We start from the raw sequence: 23,146 nt of genomic DNA, 5'->3' as shown, positions 1-23,146 counted from the left end.
ATTTTCCACAGAATATGTACATATGATGATTTATAAGAAAGTAGGCCTGGTCTTTATATGCCTCGGAGGGAAAAACCAACCTGTTCCGAATTCTGATGCAAGTTATTCATAAAATAAACATGACATCCAAAGACTGGTGCACTTACCAAAAATCAGAGGTTTCCAGCTGATTGTCTTCATGTGGTGTTTCTGTGTGGGGTGAGGTGACACCGGTTGAAACATGACCCACCTGCATATGGTTGGGAGACGTCGACAAACTCACATTAGAAAACAAATTCCTTCCTTAATGTTTGCATAGTATTATCACTACTGGGGATGCTTAAAGCTTTTAAAGCACGGAGAGGTGTTGCTAGATGTATGATTCAACTCAGCAGTCCTACCATGACGTACATTAAACAAAAGCTTATTTTTCTTAGAACTCAAATCCTTATACCCGTATGCCCTCGATTCGAGGAAGGCTGAAACTGTGGCCGTGGTCCTCCACATGCAGATCCCGTGCAGCTGGGGCAAGGCTGGCCAAAGGGGTCCTTTCCTCGCTGACTGGGGTCGAAGAGCGCCCGTCTCCTCTGACGAGATCCTCGGATCCGTTGTTGTAGTGCACGTAGAGCAGCAAACCAATGACGTTCAGAATGTACACATGAAAGAAGACCATAACCACAACAAAGTATGCCCGAGAACAGATGCTGCTTCTCTGGACATGTAGTCTAGTGGGGCGAAAAGGTGGGTTAAGGGGTGAAAACAGTGGCTTGTCGTCATCTTCGTAGTCTTGCTCCTCCATGTCATGTTCCTCGTCATCCTCCATTTTTAAACGAATAAATCTCAATCTACACTGGAGTTTTGTAGTCAATAGGAAACCTCGATTCCAAAGTATATTACCTAATTTCCGATTACGCTACTCATGCAGTTTTGCGAACCTAGCTAACAGCTAGCTACTATAGGGCAGAAGTCTATGTGGAGAAGTCTGTCAATTTCGATAACAAAATAGCCTGACATGTCTGCTGCGTTTACCCACACAGACAAAGACAGCTCCCCAAAAGAAAGCGGATATACTGACTGTTGTTGGCTTTAATTAAAGAAATGTTGTCATAATTAAAGCTACCCCTTAATCCGTGCAGGATAACTGGCTGATGTGCTGCCCCTCTGACAATCCTGCCTAACAACAAGACCGCTGCCCTGTTTGTCGTCTCCGGTTCGACATTAAACAGCTGTTGCCTCTAGTGGTAACTCCGGTAAACACAGGGGCCTGGCCCACAAACAGAAACCCCGACGTTTGCCGGATTAAATTTGTGGACTGAGGACGTTTTCAGATGAATAACACATCAGAAAATGATCCCACATTTCTAGAAATGATCGAACACATACATATATATCTATTTATAAAGTATGCAACGTATTCAGATAGTTAACCTCGACACTGCCAAATAACCTCAGTGAGCTTTGGGACAAGGTTTGTGACTTTTTGCAACATTGGCTTAAAAGTTAAGAAATTTTGATAGCAAAACAGTTAAACGAGATCTTTATAACTAGTAATTTTTATTATGCCAATCTCAAAGCATTTATTTCCCACATTAATTGCAAAATGCTACTTTTCATACGTATTAAATGATTTTATTCCACTGTTTCAACCTGAGGCATATTGTTTTCAGGCTTCCAGTCGTTACAAAACCACCAAGTTCTTCTTCATGCAAAATCTTTGAAATGGGCAATTCTCCATAACAGCCTAATTCCCAACCCTTTGCTCAGCAGCACTGTCACGAAATCCGCAACGCTCGACTCTAAATGGGTTTGCAGTTCTCTAATTTATCCACAAAGTGGCAACAAAGACCGAAATTCGGATCGACCGATTGCTGTGTCATCTGAATTTGTGACGCAGACGTTTGGGTGCAAAACACGGAATTATTTCCCCAGAAATAACCTAACCTGGAAATAATTGCCTTTTTGTTTGCTTTGTTTGTTTCACCTTATTTAGCTTGTCATCTTGGCACATACATTTGACTAAGGCCAATGGTAATTCAAAAATTCAAAGTACTTGTACATACACTGCACATACTTATACTATCATTGTGAGGACTTTCATACAGCTAATTGTATTAGTAGTACATTACTAATTGGAAGGGTTCGGTTTAGACCAAGCCTAACCATCCCACTAACCCACTAACCCTGACTTAAACCAATTCTAACCGCAACCTTAAAGCCAAGTCTTAAACCTCAAACAGTCCCCTTGAAGTTGTGAGGACCAGCCAAAATGACCTCATTCCCCCCTCGAATGTCCTTACTTTGCTACTATAGCGCGTACACGCAACATACAAACGCGCGCGCACGCACGCACGCACACCCCTTGCGTCGCTTTTCCGGGATCACGCCACAGCTTTCAATTGGGATCTGCACAGCCAGCAGCGATATGGTCGATCCTCCGCGGACAGGACGGCGCCGTGCGTGAGCGAGGATTAAACCCGAAACCTGCGGATTCCACGGAGCAGCGCATGCAGATAGATGGTCCAGGAACGCTGCGGCAACTCGGACATCGCAGGGATAAGATTTCCCTGTCGAATATCAGGAAATCTGTTGTGATTTACAGCAAAGTAGTTGGGGGGAACTTGTCGCGTGGATCCATCCCAGCGCGCTGCCGGATTACCACGCACAAGTGGAAACAATAGTCTCCAGCAGCAGGAACACCAGCAGGTCAGAGGCAACGCGATTTCTTTTCTTTTCTTTTTCGCTTCCGTTGTTGTGTTTACGGTGTTCTCTCCGCAGGTTCTTCTCCCCCCTTCCCACAGAGATCGGGACGACAAACAAGCGCGATCGTCCTATCACCCTGACGTCGCAGGTGGAGTTATTTTTTAAAAACCTAGACCGTGTTATATTGCGTGGGTTCCATTGCGCAACATGACAGAACGTGGATAGTTTAGAAACAAGCGTGTGATCCTCTGAACTACGGCGTTACAACAATTGTACAACAACGTTGAACGCAACCTCCGGTGTTCGTGGCGCACTCGCTGGCGTCGGAATGACTGTCACAAATGAACCGTGTGCGTGATCCTCCTGAGTTTCGGATCCGACCGGCTGGTGGTGTAACTTTTGCTCCCTGGGACTCTCTTCCTCCCGGATACATGCGTCAGGAAACACGGGATAGAGCAGGACCGACCGAAAAACACGCGAGGCCTGGAGAGGCAGAGAGGGGGGGTTGGATCTCTGTCAGCCAGGCGCAGACCGACATGAGCCGGTTTGAGAGCGCAGAGATTCACTGATAATTCCAGCCTGTGGTCAGTTTAACAGGATATTATCAGGCCTCAAGCATTGCATTATGTCTACAATGACCTCATGCATGTCAACACACTGTCAATGGTTTACCTGACTGTTGTATATGCACATTGTTTCGCTTCCCTTTGACCTACCTTTAAGTCCATAAACATTGTGATCTCTTCCAGCCAGGATTTCTTCCTGCTGTTATGCATCTACAGATTTAGATCAAGTGGCAGATAAGCAGCCAGGAAGGAGCTTTGGACTTATTAAAGGGAGCATTTAGAGGGTCGTATCTGTTAATTTGTGTGTGGATGTGTTTAGGAGAGTTGGGCAGATTTACGCATTACTCATTCATCCCGAGGCAGCGCACGGCGCAGGCCAGCCTTTGGAGTGCCACTGAGTGCCCATTCCGTCCTGTCACGTTGTGCGTGAGTGCATGCATGCGTGTGATTCATGCTCAGCTGAAATGCTGGACGCCTGTTTCTGACAAAAAGGGAAAGAAAGAAGAAGAAGCGAGGACCATCTCTGCTGCCAGACAAAAATCGCCCTGGATCCCTGCAGATTGCCAAAATCTCCCCTTTTGGCCTGATGCAAACCCTCTCTCCCGTGAGTGCTGGTATTTTGAATGGTCTGTGGTGCAGAGGCTCAGGTATTCAAATGCAATCACTGTTTTTTCTCGCTGCAGAATTGTGAGAGGAATCCCAGAGAGAGGCTGGCACTGATGTTGCTAAATAACGTCACCACTTAGTTGAGAGAATCATGTGGGCAAAGACAGAGACGTTTGAATCACGAATTCTCAGCTTTTCACCTTTTATTTCCGTCTCCTTTTTACCTCAGAGACACAAACTGTGGTTCTATCCCGGGCAGGAACCTAGCAACCCAAATGGTGTGCATCGTGAATGAACCAGACCGTTGGTCTCCCTGTAAAGTGTGTCGCCTCGCCTCACCTTGACTTGGAATCTTGGAAAGTGCTTGTTGTTTTCCAGTTTGAGGCTTTGATATTAACGACTCCGCTTGTCCTTTAGAGGCACCTGGGGCCATCCATGTTATCTGGAGTGTGTCCCGCCATCTAACCACAGCAATGTCTCGGAGTTATTTGTAGTTTGCCATGCGGTCTGGTTGGTTTTGGACCACTGTCCTGCAGCCTGGAGACACTTGTCTCACCACCTCTCGTGCACGCCGCCAGGACCTGTTCACTGTGCCGTCTGTCTGCACCTCGACAGTTCAGCATCCACCACTGTAAGAAAAGCTTTATCCATCCTGATGATCCCCAGCGGACACACTCGTACACTCAGAATGGGTTTTGTAATTAAACATGTTTAATAGCTTATAAATGAAGTCTCACTATAACAGACATTTTTACAGAATGTTTACAGAATCTGCGTGGCCTTCTTTTAGCGTGTGCTATAGGCCTTGTGAGGCTGCGGAGCATATCGGAGGAGTTAGCATCTTCAAACTTGGATCCAATCGCCGAAATGTTCTTTTTGCACTTGAATACAGAGAGAAACTAGAAAGCGTTTGAAGGACGCAGACCTCCGCCAAGCAACTCATTTCCCTACGTATTGTCGTGCCGTTTGATCTTATTCCTGAGCGACCGTGGAGATCCAGATGGGTGATCTGGAACGTGACCAAATTAATCAAGGGTTCCTCATCCTGCGAGCAATGGAAAGATCATTGGACCCTGTTCATAACTTTCTGAGCAGTTTTGCTGACAAACGGATAAACGTAGAGGTCATTAAGTTATGTTTCATCCACAGTTGGAGATAAAGGAAGTCGCTGTTCTTCGACTATTTCATCTATTTTCCTTTTTTTTGTTCAACCAGTTAAGAACACCTCTCAAAATAATTTGGATTTTGGTTATTTATGAGTTGCTTTACATGTCTGCTTCTTCCTCAGTTATATCGAACTGGTCCTATTCTGAAAGAACTAAGTGTGCCCTATATTATCCCATATAAATTGGTGCCCATGATGTCTTCGTGGGTTTTGTCTGCCGGGTATTATAGGCTCTCGCTCCATTAATATGACGCTAATGCCTCAGAGATAAGAAGGAGACCGTGAAATTAGTCACTATTGTTTGTCCCCCGCACTGTCCAAATGCCAGGATATCAGCGTGGTGTGTTTTAATGATAACACGTTGCTTATCTTGCTAATACGCAGCAAAGTCATATGCTTGCGTGAGTGATTAAATCCTACAAATTTATGTGAGGTGGCAAGGTTGTGTGCAGAAAGTGCAGTCTCCTTGTCCGAGCAGGCTTCTTTCTTCTTCAGCGAAGTCTGGGGAAAACATGCAAATGAGGGGGAGGGGAGAGACGTGTTCCATTCTAATCTTGCACGGTTGGCAGATATATGAAATGAATGCGAGTTTTTTCTCCTTTCCTCCCCTCCTTTACCTATTTTTTTCCACCTTTTAAAGAAACACCCTCATCTGAGGAGTGAGCAGCCAGTGGATCCCTGGCCAACTGCCACCTCCTCTTGGAAAAAAAGAAGCACTTGTTCACAAGTGTGGATCACTGGGCTTGAATTCCCTCGGAGGGCAGGCTGTCGCTAATAGGCCTGAAGAGTGAGAGCCTGAAAGGATAAATGGCTTTTGTTGAGCGTCCTAGGATGGACACAAAGAGAATGGCAGTGCATGTTGTGTGTTTTTATGCCCGTGCGTGTCAGGCTCTTCAGCCCTTGTGGGCGAGGAAGAACTAAAAGAGAGGCAGATTTATCCTGCTTTACTGCTCGGCCTCCAGGCCAGTGAGTAGTGAAGGATATAGACACATTAAAATAACCTGAACTCGCTAAACACACTTGCGATAGATTCTAAATGGATCTTTAAAAATGACGTACCATCGGGGGCCTCACTAGAGTTTTTTGATATGCAACATAATGGCTAAAAAAAAAGGTTGGAGTGCTTCAACTTAGACAGGCTTACACCATCTCATCACAGGGCACACACACACACACAAACACACACACATCACTTACGCACTCGCCCACACCTAGGGCCAATGTCGAGTGCTTATTGATTCTAACGTGTATATTTTTGGACTGTAGGAGAAAACCTGAAAACCACACAGAGACACCCGCCACTGCATAGAGACCATGGTTTCTGATGTACATCCGTAACAATCATTTGTTCCATCACTTGTACAACGGAAGGTGGACAGTGTGGGTGATTGATTTTTGGGTCACGTTGCTGCTCATTAACCCCGCATAAGCTCCAACATTACTATAAGGTTTCTTTTTATCCCAACTGCAGGTATTTGTGGGATTTAGAATGCAACACAGGCCAACAGATGGTATCTTTCTGCCAGTGGTGCGATATTCCAACAGTGTCACTGTGGCATGCTGGTCTATTTCCTACAATGGTGTAACTGTGATTTTCAGGAATATATTATCTTAATTGTTTCTGCTGATAAACGTGTTGGCTGGAATTGGTGAACTGGATGCTCCCTCACAGCTGGAGAGAGAAATATCATCATCCATTTTATTTTGTTTTTTATCTGTATTATTTTCTGCATCCACATGGGTCTGCACTCTCAGAATGATGCTTTTATCCCACCGTACTTGTGCTATCGGTATGTAACGATAACAACACAAACCTCAGCTCACACACTGGAAAACTGCAACAGAAGCTGCACTGCAGTAGCTCCACTGTACAGTGGGCTTGAATGGGGGTGTGTGTGTAGCTCACTGCTGATGAGTAACAGTAATGATTAGGAAGGGCAGCAGATGGTGTCAGTGATGGTTAATGCTAATGTTTGCTGTGTTCTCTTAGGGCGGTGGGCCCCAGGTGGTGGAACTGAGAAGATGGACAGGATGAAGATCATCAAGAGGAGGCTGTCCATGTCCCTACGCAGCGCTCGGCCTGTTGACGATTCCTTCTGAACTGGCGGAGCAGATGGCCTTGGACGAGCCATCGGCATCCAGGGACAATGGTAAGATGCCTAACCATGAACAGGACACACAGCGAAGGCACGCATAGCTGCCATACCACACAGTTTATTTATGTTATACAATTACACATGTGTGCATTGCATCTGTGTTATATTGCATTAATGATATAACAGCAGCATAACAAAAAGCAGAAAAGAAACCTCCTGAAAGGGAAGCAAGACAGCTTCATACAAAGTTTCAAAAAAGCTTAATAGTCATCACCTTCACTTAATCACCACCCTCTCTATTCACTTTACTGTATTTCATTTAGCCATGAGGTACATAATGTACTTTAATTCAGAAACCACTGTCGTGAATTCACATGCATTCATTGTCACATATCTGTTTACTCTTGATTAACATAAAAATGTCACTTTGGTGTATGTGTGTGCCCCCTGCTGGCCACCTTTCAGTACCGCAGGACCATAATGCGCCTCCTGCGCATCTGTGTATATTTCTCTTTTTGGGAGGATACCTTTGATTTAGAGCATCCCAGAATAAGAGGATAAGACTCTCAGAAAGCTCTAAGAAAAGTTTTCCTAGCTGTTGTCATCGGTTCCCAGGCTGGATCAGACCCAAATGATGTAAATTATTATCCCTCATCCTCCTATTTTAATCTTGCTTTTTAGTTTTAAATAACTGTGCCAGAGATTCAGGAACTGGAGAAGAAAGATGCAGCAGGATGGAGGAACTGATAAAAAGGATGAGGAAAGGTGCATTAAACTTTAACCACTCCTTCAACCCTTGCTTCTTTACCCCCAGATAAGATCTCCATTTTACTGTGACTGTAGAGAAGCACTGCATTATGTAAGAAATTGGGTTATTTAAAAGACAGATGCCTGTATGAAAGAAAGGTGATGATACCTGTATGTCAGATGGAAGCGTGACACATTTTGCTTCACAAATGTCACAAAACAATTCAAATCTTCCACATCCAGCTCCTTAAATATTGATTCCAACCATCTCTATTTCCCTCTGCCTGTTTGCTCTTTGTGTAACATTTTAATGTTTTTTTTTTAACTCATTGTCCGCTTTGCATGCTGACGGCCTCATAATGCAACATTTTTGTGCATTAACACCATTTCTATCACATCACTGCACTGTTCTTTGATCTGCCCTGCTACCTCTCTGGTATCATATCAAGCCCGCCTAAGATTTCAAGTTTTCTTGTATTTGTTCCCTGTCTCCTCACTGTGATCTTCTCCTGTTTCTGCTTCCTTGAGCTTGTCTTCTGAGGGTTTTCTCCTCACCCTTTCTTGCACTTTCTTATTTTTTCCTCCTCGCCGCCTGTCCAACACCGTGCGTCTCAGAGCCCGTGATGGAGCGTGCCATGCACCCTCCCGCTTCACACAGCGCTCCCTCCTTCCTACGACAATATGCTGGTCATCTGGGCCGCACCGCCCTGCGCAGAGAGCCAGGCGGGGGGCTCGAAAGAGACAGAGCCTACCTGAGTCTGCACAGGACTGGATCTCTGGGTACAGATACACACACTGTACTCATTTCCTGTACATTTGTGATTGCGTAATGAAGGTTTTGTGAATTGCATGTGAATATATGCAGCACGTTTCCATGCAGAGGGATTTTTTTAAATCCGGATACTTTTAGTTTTACGCGAGTGTCTTTCTGCAGCGCATCACATGTCCTTTCTGCCAATGTATGTTCAATGATTGTTGGTTCATTGCAATTTCCGTGTTTCGCACACACCGATATGGGTATAACCTCAGTGGATATTGTTTTATATTCTTTCAGCAAGTGAGAAAAATCATATATACTGACCGAAGTTCAGGCTATTTATTTTAATCTGCCTGTCTAAAGCTCTAATGACCTTAATCCAACACACAGAGACAACCGCATGCACATTCACGCAACCCCCCCCACATGCTCACACAGCCAGTTCCATCTTCTTTCTGGCTCTACTATGTAATGGAACATGTACTCTGTCTCCATATGGACCCTAATAATCTCATTTCCCGCTGAGGCAGAATGGTTTATATCAGGAATAGTGAATGGAGTGTGCAAGAGAAAGACCATGGTGGAGGGAGATGGAGGATTTTGTTGAAAATGGGTTTCGGATTGAAATGAGCTTAGCAAATGCACAGAGAGGTAGGGCAGTGTTCAGACTCCAGTGCCGGCAGGAGTCGTATTAGCTTTGTGACTTGCATCCCGCGAGTCCTCGGTCGAGTGAACCGTGGATCAACCACAATCCTCGCATCCATTCAGCCCTGGCTGACAGGTGAGCGAGTATCAGTATCTGACAGTATGCTGAGATCCTTTAGAGCTGGAAATGGAATGAGAATACACGTTGAATCCCTTTATGATCTCTGTAGAGGAACAAGTGCTATGTGGCGGAATAAAGATGACTCACAATTGTTTGCAGTCATGCAGAACTCATGAACAAACCAGAGTTTATTACAGAAAAAATAATGCCTTTATTAAAATTTTGACAAGGGACTGTGGCATCCTCGTGAGATGATGTCATGCAATCTGTCCTATTAACAGATACAGTAAAAGTGGTTCACGGGAACAGAAGCAACAACAAATACACCGGAGCGATTGATGATTGATCTGGTGTCGGGCTCAGGTAGTATCAGATCAGCTCTGCAGTAGTCAGCTGTAGGTAACTGCTTTAATCCTTTTCCATATACTGTTACAATTGAATGATATTGCAGAACATCTTTAGTCCTTGAAAGTCAAAGGGGAGCTCTTTAAATTAATATAAGCTGTGTTCTGTATTTACAGCATGGATAAGTTGTACTTCAGAATGTTTAGATGTGCTGCATTTCTGTGGGTCTTTCTTGCTGATTCATTCTGTGCCACTCTGCAGTCCGTGCACGTCGCAGCCTCTAATAAGATGACATGATGATGCAATCCTGCCGTTCTGGTACGCTAAAGACCTTGCTCACCCTTTACTGGCGCTAACTCGCTCTATCAATCCACCACAGCCTCATATAAAGATATTCTTTTTCCTCCTCCTATCCTCCTTTCCTCCTCACCTGCTTTGCTGCTGCGTGCATTTGCACATGTGTAGGTGTTGGGTCATGATATTTAACCCTTATCTAAGTACACGTGTGTAATCCATGTGTTGCTAGTTGGGTGCACATCCACTCCCACCACTACAGTCAGAAAAGAGGAGCTCTTTACCTTTTTCTTTTTTTCACTGGTGAGCTTGTGAAGATCTCTAGTTACACCATAGAGGATTAATCTTCCCCTCCTGTCTACTGAAGTGAGAAACAGGACCCTGCTGAGGGCTGCCTCCTCTCCTGAAACCATTTGCGGCCCGCTATTTTCTGACGCTGTCACAGACGTCTCCTCTCATTCTTCTCTTCTCCCACCCCATCTCTGCATCAGCCCAGTTTTTGATATACAGTACCACAGGATACTACCACCAAGATAAAACCAGGAGATAAAGGATGGGAAGCTTTTCCTGCTGGCCTCATCCCCCCTGCACTTTGCCTGTACCAATGTATTGCATTAACACCACATTAATCAGCATAGCCTTCTCCTTCACACCCCCACACTCATGAACTTCCATTTGCTCGCACCGTCCTGAGCCGCTTCCAGACTGAATTTAACAAGACAAATGCAGCAGAATCCTGTTATGTAGTTGTAAGGGTTCGTTTTTTGGTCTTAATTGGTTGTCTGGCTGTTGTACTATATGCTAGAGGCAAAGATGTTGCTAAATAACGTCAGTGATACAGGAAATGAAGGGGATGGGTAAGACATTGGGGAGCAGCGCATGTGGAGTCAGTAGCTGACAGTAGACACTCAGGTCCCAGTAATTGATTTAATTGGCTTAATAAGATTCTTTAGATGCAGATAAAAGGTTTAGAGGGAATTACAGCACTCTGCCTCCAGCTTTGTGACTGTTTCTGGTGGTGCGTGGTTCCTCGGGGATGCCACATGCACTTTGAATTTTTTATACCCTGTCCTCCATGAATCTGGTGGCATACTTCTGTAATTACGGCGAAACATGACAATTCTAGCGCAGTGTAGTCAGGCTGACTGGAACCGAGGAGGCAAGAATACGTGCCAGTGAACGCATCATGGAGGGGATGCGGACGTGGCTGCAGAGGACGCAGAACAGTGATGTGTGCAGCACAGTGTGCACTTGTGAATACAAAGAGACAGTAAAGATGGGTGCAGGGCTGATTGACAAGCCTCCGTCCTTGACTTTTGAAGCTCAAGGGTGCAGCAGCCATCCTCTAGTATGTCAGTTAATGTATAATATACTCGCCAGAGTTATGTATTGGAAACGTAGTGGAGCCAGTCAAGTCAAGCAAAGGTGTAGGACTTAGAAATTGCCTAGAATGCTGAAAATATTAGCTTTTGATCGCTATAATAACAAATATAAGAGCAAAAGCTAAATTAGGACCTTCACCGAGAGGACTAAAAACACAATGTACCATAGTGGAGCTCTTGGTGTTGATGTTAGCTAAGCATGGGTCCTGGATAAAGTAAACAATGTGTCATGCATCATTGTGGATGATTTTCTTATCAGGATGTGACAGTGGTTTTTGCATGAACATGAATTGTGTACGTTCCGGCCAGCAAGTTGACCGCATTATTGATTTGAAGGGTGAGGTGAGGACTCGTCTCACAGCTGTCAGACAGACACAATAAAAACACCTCTGCCAGGTGTTAATCTTTGACAGCATTACTGATAAAGATGGCATTCGATGCATATTAATTCTGACAGTTTGTTGAAAACATCAGGTATATAGGATTATTTTCCCTATTAACTCAATTGTCATTTTTCAGATGATTTAAAAAAAAAACATTTATTTTTTCTTGAGGATGCACCTACACCTACGTGTTGCTTTTCTCTGTATGTCAGATAAATTAGGGTTGGCTGCTGTGTGCTGAGAACATTTTTTTTCCAGAATAGCAGAGAAATCCTAGAACAAGAGAACGGGCTGCAGTCATCGGCTGCAGGCTGCAGCAGATGGAAGTATGTCAAAGCTTATGGTTCCATAATCGCTTCAATGTGATTTCTGTAATTACTGTCACTGCCAGAGGAGGGGGACAAAAGTTTAAATAAGGGTCTGAAAAATCTTAACATTATTATGCCGTTTTCACTACAATTGCACTAATCTACTCTCTATCAGCTCATATTGTAGTCCTGGCAGGTAGAGGAGGAAAATGTGTCTGATGTGGGATTTGGGTCTGTGGGGAAGGACTGAAGGGAAAAAAATAAAAAGGAGGCTGGAGGGGATGTATGAGAGGTGCAGGGAGTAGATAGTAGGTAGAAAGGCAAACACATTCGCTTCTAAGCTTCAGGGTGTCAATTTCTGTGCTGGGCAGAGATAAGGGGCGAAATGGTAGAGAGCATGCTAAAGGGAAGGAGGGTAGCGAGTGCAAGAAAGAGGTTCACTAGACAATTCAACAAACAGAAAATTCGGTCAATGAGAAATCAGTAATTAAGATATGGCAGAGGTACTCTGTACTATTAATGTGTGACCATCTCTGGACCCACCCAGAGACCGGCTGAGTATGTGAGAGAGGAGGAATATAGTGGCAAGGTGAAAGGAGGGAGGACTGGATGCACTGATAGGGGCGCTAGAGGCAAGAGCGAAGCAGTCGAGAGAGGGAGTGGACGGGAGGAGTGCGGCGCAACATCACGGATAGAGGGATGATCAGCAAGGAGAGAGATCGGGAAAAGACTAGAACAGGAGAGGAGGAGACTGGACCTTGAGTGAAAACCAGCATTTTTCGGAAAGAGCTGAGGGACCGAAGTCAGGCGTCAGAACCGCAGCTTGTTCTCCTTAGGTGGGGATGTAAGTTTGGGTCCGTGCATGTGCCTGTGTGCTGGATGTAAACAGAACACCTGTTAGAGGTTAGCTTATAATGGCTTTTGGATTGTATCTGTGTCATTTGACCTTGCTTAGTGAGCAAGCAGATTGTGATCTCAGATAAGAAAAATACAGAAAAGGCAGAGGTGGAGAGAGGGAGTGTCTACAGGAAGAGAGGGAGGGAGAGAGAGAGAGAGGGAGGGAGTGTGTTGAAGTGGAGTAGTTGCTCAGGGAGTTGTTGCATTGTGATTAGTGAGCCTGTGCAGTTGGAGCAGTTCTCCGTGGAGCTCTCCTGGAGGTATCGAAACAGCCCGAAGATTGATTCCTTCTTGGGTTGTTTTGCTTCACCTCCTGGGGCTTCGGCCAAACCCGAAGTTGCTGACTGGACCGAAGTGATTTGTCATCGCTCTGTGACATGTACATTTGATTGATTTTTAAAATTCACCGTCAACGACGCAAACCGAAGCCCCAATGGATCTGTCGGGCAACCTGCAGGGGTGCACCTCTCGGGCTGCCGGTGCCGGAGACCCAAGGACGGTGGAGGCTAGAGTGGGAGAGGGGATAAGAATGGGGGAGAGGGACGCCCCACTGAGGCTGTCACCTTTCCGCATGCTTCGAATGCTCGACTCGTGCCGCGCTCCCGGAAACCGCATTGGTGAGTTCCATCACCGCCATCCTCGCCACACATCTGCATCTGGCTGCTCCATTCCAGGATAATAAAGAAGTTTTATTGCCTTTTGAAAATAGTTCATCTAGCATTGCTAAGAAGACGTGCTTATACCAATCGAGCCTTGGCCCATTGTTGTCTGTTGCAAACCAGTTTCACATTGTTGAAACCTGGAGCTTGGCCTGAGGCTTCATTAGCACAGACATCTGCTGAGTAGCTTTCTCTCTGAAGTTGCTGAGATTACAACTTTGAAGACCTCAAATATATTCATTTGCAGCTGATGTTTTATTAATGCCCCTGATTTGAAAATTAGAGATACAGTGGAATGGCTCTGACCCCGGGCATTGTGTCTGGTGTCTTGAGGAATCCCTCCATGTTCTTAATGAGTGTCCCGCAGCTTCTTTAACCTTCCTAAACATTTACCTCTTTTGTTTGGTTGCACAAGAATGCGCCATCACTATTTCAATCAATGGACTCTTAAAAAAGAACTTAGCTGTCTGTAGTTAATTGGACATGATTGCAACTTGTTTCCATTACTCTCTTTGAAGGTCTCTGGAAATGTGTCCAACCTGTGTTTTACTTCTTTGTGCTGTCCAGTGATGTTTCATTAATTTTTTGATGCACTGCCAACATTTTTCCTACTAAGTGGAGTTCAAACCGCAGCGGGTGATCCCTTATAGCAGCCCCGCTCACCCCTTCAGATGTGCAAGCACCAAGTCGTCAGCCCTAACTAGGCCAGGCTTACTCCACACGGGGAGGACGTGGTGGCTCATGGCATTTACTGCCTGCTCTTGGTCTGCTCTTGAAAATGGAGCAGAAAGTAGTTGCAGGAGGGCAGGAAGCAATGCCCTCTGTCTTTTAAAAGTGCATAGATGTTTGGGATGCTGGTGTTTGAGAGGCAAACGTGCATAGAGGATGTGCCAGCAGAGCGCTGTGCCGCTTCAGTAATTGGCAGTGGAATTTTCCTTCCAGGAGAGTCTTGTTTTGATCTACCTGCATTTGTTTGACTGTTTACACAAATACACATGTGCGACCACACAAGAAGAGCACGGCACAAAGCCACATGACATGCTGTACTAGCAGGACAGTTAGTGTGCTGTGTGTTTTTTGGCAGTACATAGATATCCTGGACTGGCATGGTGTGCTGGAACGCACATTTTAATATTTCACCATCAGGGCTTTGAGGGTTGTTTTCCACATTAGCTACTCATTATTCCTACCTCACTTAGCATCATTTGCATCTTTGTCTTTTTAAGACCACGGGTGGCACATCAGGCATGATTTAGCACAAAAAAGGTGCTCCAAGCATTTACCCAGATGGATTGTTTTGCTAATGAGCATATGCTGCCTCTATCAACAGACTATGGTAATGGACAAATGAAGACAGAAGCAGCTGCGATCTAATCTGTGGCACTAAACGCACAGAAATATGCTCGATTCACAAAACATTGCCTTTTACTATGTTGAAGGAAAATCTTTAGTGCTTCTTTTCTAACACTAACACCAGCTGACGCCCAGCATCAGTGTGAGGTTGCTGTTGCCTGATGACAGACATAATAAATAGCACATCCCGTTGAGCTGGGAGTCGCTGCAGTTCATGCGTAATGTGTCGAGTCACTCGGAAGACTAATTTTTCTTTTGGTTTCATGTCGTTACTGTAACGATCCTCCTCAAACTCCCCGTCATCTGCCTGCACCTGTGCAGCCTGTTTGAGATGTAAACAGCCTGTACAATGGTGAGGTAAAATGTTCCTGTCAGCCCTTATTTTATCAGACGTGCACACACATACACGTAAACAGAGACACACACATGGCCCAGAGTTGTAACTTATCAGACTATACCACACACTAAAGGGAGAAAACGAGTCCCCCAATACAAATATACATTAACACACACTCCATTGGAAGAGGTGGTCACGTCTGGTCCACATCAAATCAGTCTGGGGAAATGGAGTAGTGAGGGCTGGCAGGCAAAGAAATCAGGGCGGGGGGCTTATATCGATCACTCATCTCCTTATCTTACCCTCGATTTTTTATTTTTTTAAATTAATACACACTCACATCACTGCATGGCTAGTGGTCAAATCCATAGTGTGGCATTTGGTACCCGAGCTTGGAATCTAATCTAAGACTGACATTATAAATTCTGCCATCTGATGGGTACGCTGCGGGTTCAGTGGCGCTTCTGTCGAAAACACCAACACAAAAGGTCATCAAGGATGCCTGAGTTGAATAAAAGAGGGAAATTTCCCAGAATGAGGTCCTGCGTCTGTGTCTTCCAGGCATCGTCCACGAAAATGTGAAAATGGGCTCAGACGGGGAAAGTGACCATGCGTCTGGGACGTCCTCTGATGAAGTCCAGAGTCCAGTCAGGGTCCGCATGAGGAACAACCACCATCGCCGCATCTCTAATGAGGTATGAAGAAGCAGGGACAGACCTCACAGCTTGCATGAGAACATTCAGACCTTCGTTTGCCAGCAGCGATGATACAGAGAAATCTCTTAAAACCTAACCATGGAATTAACCAACTCACACGCACTGGCAGGTTTTTGTTTTATTAGTGATGGATTTCTGGACTGCGTTATGGCTGCTAATGACAAAAATTCTGAAACAGAAATGCCACTGCCACTATTTCTATTGTTTTATATACACAAAAAGATGCAAATGACAAATCTCATGATAAAACAATCAAATATGTCCCATATACAGTGGGAATGCCTTTGCACAGGTAAAGTTGCACATCTCCATCATATCACTCTGTGTGTGTGTGTGTGTGTGTGTCTGCCCATCAGTTTGAGAGAGTTTCAGAGTGATGAGTGCAGCGCTATTACAGGAAATGCCTCTGGACACAGGCTGTAAACAGTGAGTGCAAGGGGTTCATTTTTACCACAGCGAGAGAGAAAGGAAGAGGGGAAAAGCTGGTTTGAGATGGCAATTATGGAAGAAGGAATAATTACTGGTGGGACAAAGGAAGAGAGAAGAGGGTGGCAGAGGGAGAGAGGAGGAAGACAACACGATGTCGAGAGGGAGGCAAAAACAAGTAAAACAGTGTTTCCTCACAGCAGCCATCCCTCCGTTCACCCCTTCCCCCCTGCCTTACCCCCCCAGGAATCTGTCCATTCCTCTCTCTACTGATCCAGCCTCTCCCCCCCATCTTGTTCCTGCTCCTCCTCCTCTGCCTGTTTTTTTTTCCTTCCTGTGAGCATGTGGATGGAACTCTACCTCTGTGCATCTCTCTCTCTCTCTCTCTCTCTCTCTCTCTCTCTCTCTCTCTCTCTCTCTCTCTCTCTCTCTCTCTCTCTGTCAGAGTGTGTGTGCAGTCATGTGGCAGGTCAGAGACATGTATCGGGGAACAGGCATGTGTGATTGCTTAGAAAGGCACGTTTAAGGAGGACAATGAGGGAGTTACTAGAGCTATTCTGCTTTGTGAGTATGAAGACGTGACATGTGCTTCTTTGTGTGTGAGTGTGTCTGTGTGTGTGTGTGGTGGTGGTTTTCCACTGAATGAATGTAGATGCTTTCCACTGTTGCTGCTGTGATCAGGAGTTTTTTATTTTTTAGTTCTGACATGTAGGAAATTCCTCTGTCAGGAGAAATGTGCACTTGTAGGATGTGTTTTTCCTAAAAGACGATATAGCCTATGTGTGTGCTGTAGTGCTGTCCACGAAGGTTCCCTGCAGCATCTGTAGGTCAGGTTACAGCGTGCATCTTTGGCTTATTTTTAATAGGTCGTGTGTATGCGGTGTGCAGGGCGAGCTCTACGTGTCGTGTATAACTATCCTTAGGTTGAGAGCTTGTCTGTAATCCTGCTGAATGGTGGTAAGTGTGCCACCAGGCTTCGGTTAAACCATCGCAGGCGTGAAATCCCTCTTCCTTTCATCTTCCCGTGCACGCGCGCACACGCACCTCTTCTGCTGTGCTAATAATGGCCACATGTAAACACACAAATCATTTCACACATTTAGACAGAAGACTTATTCTGTTTGGGGCTGCTGGGACCGGACCAGACAGCCACTGCTGCCATGGAAACAATGTGTGATTGGCGCCTTACACGAAGAAGAGATGTATCATGGGAAAGGCAACTGCACAGATATTTTGTTAAAGCGACGGCTGTGAAAGGGACTCGTGCATGTGTGACATGGCAAGACCAGAGAGACAAAATCCTCCAGATTCTTCTAGCAGTCGAGCAACCTGTCAAAAAAGATGTCAGATGAAGGAGAGGGATGGAAGATGAAGACACCAGGCATGTTCACAGTATAGAAAACCAGAAAACCCACTCAAACCAGAGCTTTCCTTTAGGATGCCATGTCATTCCATCATTCATTCGTCCACAGTCACCTGAATTTGAAAGTCTGGAGAAAGAAGGACTTTTAGAGTTTTAGATGCAGAATTCATGAGAATTCATGTTCTGTTCTGTTAAGTGAGGATAGTTGACAGATTCATGCATGCACACAGCGTGTCCAATTTTAATACCTTGCTAGATTGGAGGACTTTGAGGGGTTCTGGGTTATTTCATGTGTAATTTGAAACTTTTACTCGTGTCTGTGTGGCTTTTCTCCGAGTGCTCCTGTTTCCAAAAGCATGCACATTAGCCTGATTAGAGGCTTTCCCCCCCTCCCCGTCCAAGTGTGAGTGAACCACGTTTGTCGTGCCACCGGTGGCCTGTTCAGGCTGTATTCCTGTTCACTGGGCTCCAGAACCAACACAACTTTATGTAAAAAGACCTGGCGATTGATGATTATTAATGGATGATTCAGTGAGCAGCGCGTTAGTGAGCGTTAAGTGTGATCACACAAACGCACAACAGCTAATTTCTTCTCAGTGATGACTCCTCTCCTCTTTCTCTCTCTGTGTTGCAGGACATAAACAAACGCTTGTCTCTCCCAGCTGATATCAGGCTACCGGAGGGCTACTTGGAGAAGTTTGCCATGAACAGTCCGCCCTTTGACAAGCCCATGAGCCGCAGGCTACGGCGAGCTTCACTGGTCAGTAATTATTGTGTCTGTGCATATTTGTGCCGGTTCACATTTGTGCGAAGCAGCTGGCACTCATTTATTTTGTCAGCTACTTATGGCTGCGTTCTGTGCAGCCTTTGGTGAGTACAGCTGGGATTGTGCTGCTTTGTTTGGGAAGAAAGTAATCTGAACTTTCAAACTCCTTTGTGTGCTGTTGAACATTACATCATCTCTCTCTGTCTCTCTCTCTCTCACACACACACACTCACATACACACATATGCAGACAAGAGTCTTTTTAAACACACATGGGCATACGTTGTACAGCCAACAATGGCTCAGTAGGGGGATATATGATCAATTAATGCTGAATTATGCATCCAGGCCAAGATTTTTATGGTGGGGTTTGAATGTGGTGGAGGGGTTGATGGATAGAAAAAAGGATGATTGTTGGAAGTAGCCACATATTCATGAATATGCAGCATGTCCCTTTATACTTGCTAGTAATGCAGCGTCAGCTGTTTTTGTATTGTGGTCACGCTTTATTAACACCACTCCTTTGCTTCTTTGTTGTCCAAGTTTCTCTTTATACAGTAAAGTTTGTTTGTTTTGAACACTTACAGGAAAATATACTTTGGTAAATACTGTGGAAGTTGCCCTCCATCAAAAGTGTTTCTGAAATGATCGAACAGGGTCAGCGCCCCGCATCAGCTCCCTGCTTGAAGTGATTTAATGATGCAGCTATTGTGCAGCAGCCTTGCACAGATCAAAGGAAAACAATCACGCAGAGCTTTGCAGAGGAGGCGGGAGGTCCACAAGACGTGTAGATGAGACGAAAGGGGATCGTCTGTCTGCACAAACTAAAGGAGCGGCCGACATTTCCTGACAGACTTGATTCAGTCCGCCCGTGTGCCGTTGCAGCGTGTCGTTAGTGGTTGTTGTATGCACGCAGCGCAATAGACGGATCAATAATTCAGCAGCAGCATTGGGCTGTTCTGGCCCAAGCTCCTCCCCTGGCGCGGATAACACCAGGACACCTTGAACTGAGCCAAAGAAGAGTGGATGCAGGGGAAGATGACAGGAGAATTTTAAAGGCGCCAAGTGCAGGAAAAGAGCGCTTTCAGGGATGAAACTCAAAGCCCAGATTGAGTTGCTAGAAAGGAAAGGATTTATTATATCTCCTGTGCCCTTGCAGAGGCTGCAGAGTGTTGTTAGAAGAACCTAATTGACACTGAATAGGGCCGTTCCCTTTTTCTAAATGACTAGTCTTATCTTTCATTTTTAACATACTGTATGTTTCATTCCAGCTCAGCATCTAAAAATGTCAATGGATTTGCGTGACCATTTCCAAAAACCTGAGTGTATGCCTCATATACTACTGCGAGACTGTTATGTCTTCTGTTACGGTAACTAAGAAGGACGTTTCGGGTGTCCTGTAACAGATGCTCAGTGAAGTATCTTGATCTTTGAATCGCTTCCCAGTGTAATGTAAGCGAAGCTCACGTGGATCGCTTTCCTCTCCTGGCTGAGACGCAGACATTTATTCACATGAATCCAGAAGCCGTCGCCCTTCTGTGGCGATAACATTAGAGATGCTGTTTTTTAGCGTTATCGCTGCATCATCACTGGGTGGGCTCATTACTCTGGTGACCAGTAGTGTTGGTTTCCTCTGCATTGGGTCAAACTTTGTTGCTCTCAGCTGGTCTACAAGAGAAGGTGGTACAGGGCAGGGATGTTTATCACTTGATTGATTGAAGCCATGAGCACTGGATACATCATCTTAATGGAAGGGCTCCTCTTTCCTCCCACCTCCTCCCACCCGCTCTGTCTTTTCTTAGCAGAGAGATGTCAGTTCCACTCCGCCCATCCTCTCCTCTTTAGGCCTTCTCACAGCCTGCACAAGGAGAAGGGAGAAATGTAATCTCATCACAATAAACATCGGAAATCAGGGGTAAAAAGAAAATAGACCTCACACTTATTTCCTCTGCTGTTGGCTACGAAGTACCTGCTCGCATGAGCCACATTGGTGTGGGTTTATGTTGCTTTAATTTTTGTTGCTAAAATGTGGTCTGACCTAGTTCTGCTGAGTAAGCGCACTGAAGCGTTGAGGGGAATGACATGAACCCATTGCCACTGAAAAAGCACACACACACACACACACACACAAAGCCAAGGTGTATGACAGGAGAAGCTCCATGGGGATGGGGCTTCACTTGTTTTGGGGCATAAAACAATGCGAGACATTGCAGATTTATTCCCTGCAGTGGACGCATTTCTCTTCTAAATTTGTTATCCTGCTTCGTTCGGATTGACTCTCATGCCAAAAGTGGCGCGCAGCTTAGCGACGGCTCCTGACAGCCGCTGTCACAAACACTAAGATGGGAACTGTGCGTTTGTGTGTGCGGAGGAAGTGCTTACACAGGAATATGGGCTGTGTATCTCATTAGAGATATTCTCTCCTCGACACATGCATTCATAAACTCATGGTCAACCTGTGTAATTTATACGTTTCACCACTCAAACAATGTTTTTCCCACTAGAATTTAAATATTATTGCTTTATTTTTAAAAATGCAGTGTTCAATGCAGAATCCACAATATTCTGTTTAAAGGTCAAGTTGTGCTTTTGTCTCGCATTTAATTCTCTGCTCAAGCTCATTCTGATGTTGGCTTTTAGGCGTCCCTTTAAACAGATCACATGCTTCATCAGCTAACTTGGTCACAGGAGACCCCCCCCTCCCCCCTCGCAGGAACACATTCGTGCCGCTGTCCTGGCAGTCATGACACTATCAGATGAAGAGATGGCTTGTTTCAGAGAGAACCCAGATAAAACTGGTAAAACCACCCTCAGAGATAAATGGACAAATAAGAGCAGGGAGGTGACTGGGCGAAGGATAAACACTGACAGGCCTGTGCGGATCACAGCTTGTCATAGCCAGAGCCATCTATAATTCATGACTTTTCAGACCCAGGGGCCACATGCATTATGCAGATAAGCCCTTATTAACTGAATTCAGGATTAATTCACATTCCACATACAGTTGATTGAAAACACATCTGCTGGATGTCTGTAGAGTGTTCAGCTGTAAATATGGAATCCATATGAAATTATACATAAAGGACAAGGGCATCACACCGGCGCTGTGGAAGCACAAAGATCCACCCCATGTGACTGTTTCGTTCTATACTTTATTTTTTCTATCTGCTGCATGTTATTTAGTTGGTTTCTATTTTAAATGATCTAAAAAGATCTAAACGTATGACCATTCAAATCATTACCGGCTGCTCTGGACTGTGTATTAATTAAACACTCTTATTTTATTGGCGCTAAGCTGGGAAAGAATTCAAGAAATCCCACCACAGTGGAGATGGAAAAATCCCCTTTTACTGTCTCTTATCTGATATCATATCACCCTACAAAGAAGTGGTCTTTCATCACTTCCTTTGAAAAGCACAGCCGTTTTAGACACATTCATGGCTGGCCCTGTTTGCGTAGACGCGATGAGAATCGTTTCCGACAGATGCCGTGCGCAGATTGCTGTTAGCCACGATGGTGTTGAACTTCTTCCACATGTGGCAGTGGGGGTTTCCTCCCTCTGTGGGAGAGGCTGAGTTCTCCTCACGGAGGACGGGGCCCACTGACTCAAAACCCTGCAGTTGTGGGCCAAGTGTCAACAGGAATATGGCTAAAAACTGGACCAACAGCTGCCGCCTGGAGGACTTGCTTCAGCAGATGAACACGGAGGTCCTGGGATGGCCTTTAGTCAGACAGTGGCTGAAATAAATGCACAGGGTGGTGGTGCTAATGGCCATTGACAGCGGCATCCAATACTTCCCCTCACGTCCTCTCTCTGTCTCCTCCAGTCTGAAATTGGCTTCGGGAAACTTGAAACCTACATCAAATTGGACAAACTCGGAGAGGTGAGACCATATTTGCTGAGTTATTCACTCCTCCCTTTATAAACCAATTGATTCATTAATGTGATGCCTCTGCAGGGGACTTACGCCACCGTTTTTAAAGGCCGAAGCAAATTAACCGACAACTTGGTCGCTCTGAAAGAGATCCGGCTGGAGCACGAGGAGGGCGCGCCCTGCACGGCCATCAGAGAAGGTACAGAACCGATCAGCGGGTCCTCACCTCATCCTGTTGACAGGACGTTTGTGAATCCTCGACAGTTCCCAGAGCTGTTTGATTTCCCCTCACAGCGTCGGCACCTGATTGACATCTCTAACCTCTCTCTTGTAGTGTCTCTGCTGAAGGACCTGAAGCACGCAAATATCGTCACTCTTCATGACATCATCCACACCGACAAGTGCCTGACGCTCGTGTTTGAGTACCTGGTCAGTGTCTGAACGCCACACGCATAGATACATGTAGGGTGCCTCGGGTAGGCCCAAATTTGTCTCTTTCTTCCAGGAAAAGGATTTGAAGCAGTACATGGATGACTGTGGAAACATCATGAGTGTCACAATGTCAAGGTAAGCCCTAGTTTTTAACTAGCTTTCAGGAAATTCAGATTTGAATCTCTAATGTAAATGTACACCACAGGCAGCCTGAACGTTACTCACCTCA

General features: G+C 45.3%; 1 protein-coding gene and 1 pseudogene across 1 annotated transcript; one reads left to right on the top strand and one right to left on the bottom strand.

Moving 5' to 3' along the window:
* Nucleotides 1-142: 142 nt before the first annotated feature.
* LOC115249103 (transmembrane prolyl 4-hydroxylase-like) lies at nt 143-815 on the bottom strand. The gene is made up of 2 exons (XM_029833414.1): nt 434-815; nt 143-229 (listed from the first exon to the last, which is right to left on the bottom strand). The coding sequence occupies exons 1-2, from the start codon at nt 800-802 to the stop codon at nt 143-145; spliced, it is 456 nt and encodes a 151-aa protein (XP_029689274.1). The 5' UTR covers nt 803-815.
* A 6,126-nt stretch (nt 816-6,941) lies between these two features.
* LOC115249102 (cyclin-dependent kinase 17-like) overlaps nt 6,942-23,146 on the top strand; it is a 16,239-nt pseudogene continuing 34 nt past the window's right edge.

The sequence above is a fragment of the Takifugu rubripes genome, chromosome 3 (genome assembly GCF_901000725.2).
Source record: "Takifugu rubripes chromosome 3, fTakRub1.2, whole genome shotgun sequence".
NCBI lineage: Eukaryota > Metazoa > Chordata > Actinopteri > Tetraodontiformes > Tetraodontidae > Takifugu > Takifugu rubripes.
Note: the sequence above shows the minus strand (reverse complement) of the source record. Positions and strands in the feature narration are given on the sequence as shown.